This window comes from Aphanomyces astaci (genome assembly GCF_000520075.1).
Source record: "Aphanomyces astaci strain APO3 unplaced genomic scaffold supercont1.497, whole genome shotgun sequence".
NCBI classification, from domain to species: domain Eukaryota; phylum Oomycota; class Saprolegniomycetes; order Saprolegniales; family Verrucalvaceae; genus Aphanomyces; species Aphanomyces astaci.
The window spans coordinates 1-2,979 of NW_009798760.1; the positions used below are offsets into that span (position 1 = coordinate 1).

The window sequence follows — 2,979 nt, forward strand, 5'->3', positions numbered from 1 at the left end:
TATGGATTTCAAATATCTCCCAACGTCATCCAACATTAATACTTGGAAGTATTAGGCTATATCCTAATTAGTAGGATGAGAGTAAATTAGGATAATGCTAGATCATTGCCCTCCGGGTGCGGCACGGCCTACGGCCCACCTGCCGCTGCCCGACAAGAAGAAAATGTAGATCATTCGGTGAAGTGAGAGGCTTAGATCCGCGCTCTCGTACGGCCACGCATGCATAGAACGGCCTCACGGGCGCTCGGGGCCAACGTAAGGCTTGGTCACTTCTTTAGGTTTCATCCCACAACTTCACCCAATTTCATCCCATGTCATCCCCTGGAGAGTTCATTCAGCGTTTTTGCCTGGGGAGTTCAAAATATCATCGTGCAATTATCAGCCTTTTAGTGAAGGTGGCTGGGACATCAACAAGTCCGTTTGCATCGCGTGAATGCTGCATGGCTCAGCTTCGTGGGGCTCCTGAGATGCTTGTCTTGTCCTGCGAATTGACAATTCAAATAAATATCAATCCTGAATTTCACCTTCTATACGATTTCCTACACCGGCATCAACAAATCGGACTGGTGTCACTGGCCGATGGTAATATCCATCTGGTGTGGCAACCTCAACGAAGCAGCGATACACATGGAACAGCACGTGTGTTTCGTCTACCACTTGAACTGGTTCTCCAATGCAAGTGAGTCGAGAGGTTTCTGCAGATGGCCGCTAAATCTTGACGGCTGGGGAGGTTGGGAAGGAATTCGTGCTGCCGTGGACAAAGTGTCTGGTGAACTTTCGCCCCCAGTCGAGTTAGTTTCAAGGCACAGTGCCCTTGGTAGCTAAAAGTGCAGTGTCAAGGTGCCAACCAGTAAGCTCGTGGCTGAATCTAGGCAGCGAATATCTCGGACACAATTCATGTCAACTAATACAACGAGATCTAGTGCTCCATCCATGCAACTTCAAAGGACCTCGTATAACACGTCCCAAATGTCCAAATGTGAAACGTGTGCTGCGGCCACGTACATGCCTGGTGCGACACATGGTGGTGACCCTCCCAACTCAAGAGGACACAGATCGAAGGAGATGGTCATTGTTCATTTGGCGAGTTAAGATGCAAGCCACGACGGGTCGCGACATGGACCTGCAAGAACGGGTGTCGTACATCCAATCCAAGGGAGGGGACGACGACAAAGAGTACGACGCGGTCAAGACCCCTGGCGAGTTGGAAGACGGCGCGCTCGTGGCCGGCGGGGCGTTGAACCTGTTCTCCCGCGAAGCGTTCGGTCTGTTTTCGCAGTACGCGGCCATTGGTGTCATCTACGGCATGATTCCGTCGCTCAACTACCCCATCTTCAACGTGTACCTGCAACTGGAAGGGTACCAGACGTCGTCGTACGGGACGTTGGTGACGTTGGGGTGGTCGTTCAAGGTGTTTATGGGGATGTTCTCCGACTGCTTTCCCATCTTCGGGTACCGCCGCAAGTCGTGGATGTTGATTGGGTGGACGGCCACGATGATCTGTTTGTCCATCATGACGTTTTCATCGTTGGGCGACCCGTACTGCAACCGCGAGAAGGCGGCGTTGATGAAGTCCAAGGCCTGCACCAAGCCGTTCTCGAACGCGACGGAGAAGGAGAAGGAGCTGTTCAACTTGCTCGCGCCGGACAGCGGGTCGTTGTTTATCATTCTGTCCATGTTTGTGTCGCTGGGGTACGTCACGGCGGCGTGTGCGTCGGATGCGATGGTGTGTGAATACGCCCAGCGCGAGCCCGTGGCCATTCGCGGTCGCGTGCAGACGGCGATTTACGTTGTGCGCACGTTGGCGAGCATCTTGGCGTTGATCGTGACTGGGTTTGGCTTGAACGGCGTCAACTACAATGGGTCGTTTGGGTTCTCGATGGCGCCCAACGTCCCGTACGGGATCTGCTTGGTGCCTTGCGTGATCGTGGTGCTCACGACGATCTTTGTCGTGCAAGAGAAGAAGACCCCTGGCGTGCCATTCTCCGAGTGGGTGGGCAACTTCTGGGAGCTGCTCCAGAAGCGTGTCATGTGGCAGATTTGCGCGTTCCGGTTCATCAACAACATGTTCCAGAACATCAGCTCCACGGCCGGCAGTCCCATGTCGAGCATCTGGGCCGGCGTCGAGCCCTTGAACGACTCGTTGTCGGGCATCATCGGAAACGCCATCTTTTCCGGCATCTTGGTCGTCGTGGCCAAGTGGGGGTTGCACTGGAACTGGCGGTGGACCATCGCGCTCGGCTCGCTCGGCGTCATGTTTATTGACGGGATCGTCATCTACTTGACCATCTGGGACGTCGTGCGCAACCAGTGGTTCTTCACGGGCGTGGCGTTGGCCGACAACATCCCCGGCGGTATCCGCTTTGTCGTGTCCACGTTTTGCGCCGTCGAGATCGCCGACGTCGGCAACGAAGGCGCCACGTACGGCTTGGTCACGACCGTGTCCAACTTGGCGTCTCCGTTCGCGTCCGTGATCACCAAGTACATCAACTCGTACTTGAAGTTGTCCCAGAACGACATCATGTCGGACACGCTCGCAGTGCGGTGGGACGTCACGTACTCGTACTTGATCTCGTACGGAAGCAAGCTGTTCGCGTTGACGTGGCTGTGGATGCTGCCGCCCCAGCGCGGTCCCATGCAAGAGTTGAAGAAGAAGGGCGGCAAGAGCAAGTTGGCCGGCATCGTTTTGATCACCATCTTCTTTTCGTGCATCTCGTTCTCGGTCACGTCCAGCATCATGGCCATCTACCCGTCGACCAAGTGCTACCGTATCGCAGGCGGCAACGGCAAGTTGGACCCTGCCACGGGCGGATGCCCCCTTGTCAAGAGCCGCAAGGGTTAGACTCCAAACTGTGTTGTGTAACGTAAGTTTATAGTGTTGTGTTTCTTCATGCGACCTGTGACGTGGTTGCAGCGTGGAACTGTCAAGTCTTATCAAGGCTCCAACGTTGGAGTTTTCAAAGATAATCATACTTGGAC

The 2,979-nt window shown here is 54.6% G+C and overlaps 1 protein-coding gene across 1 annotated transcript; it reads left to right on the top strand.

Annotated features, from left to right (window-relative positions):
* The first annotated feature begins 1,060 nt into the window (after window positions 1-1,060).
* On the top strand, window positions 1,061-2,881 carry H257_19333 (hypothetical protein). The gene has a single exon (XM_009848480.1). It carries the CDS (start codon window positions 1,094-1,096, stop codon window positions 2,840-2,842), a length of 1,749 nt encoding a protein of 582 aa, XP_009846782.1. The 5' UTR covers window positions 1,061-1,093; the 3' UTR covers window positions 2,843-2,881.
* Window positions 2,882-2,979: the final 98 nt, after the last annotated feature.

Excerpts from the sequence above, each read along its gene's own strand:
- H257_19333 (XM_009848480.1), top strand. The coding sequence starts at position 1,094 with ATGCAAGCCACGACGGGTCGCGACATGGACCTGCAAGAACGGGTGTCG.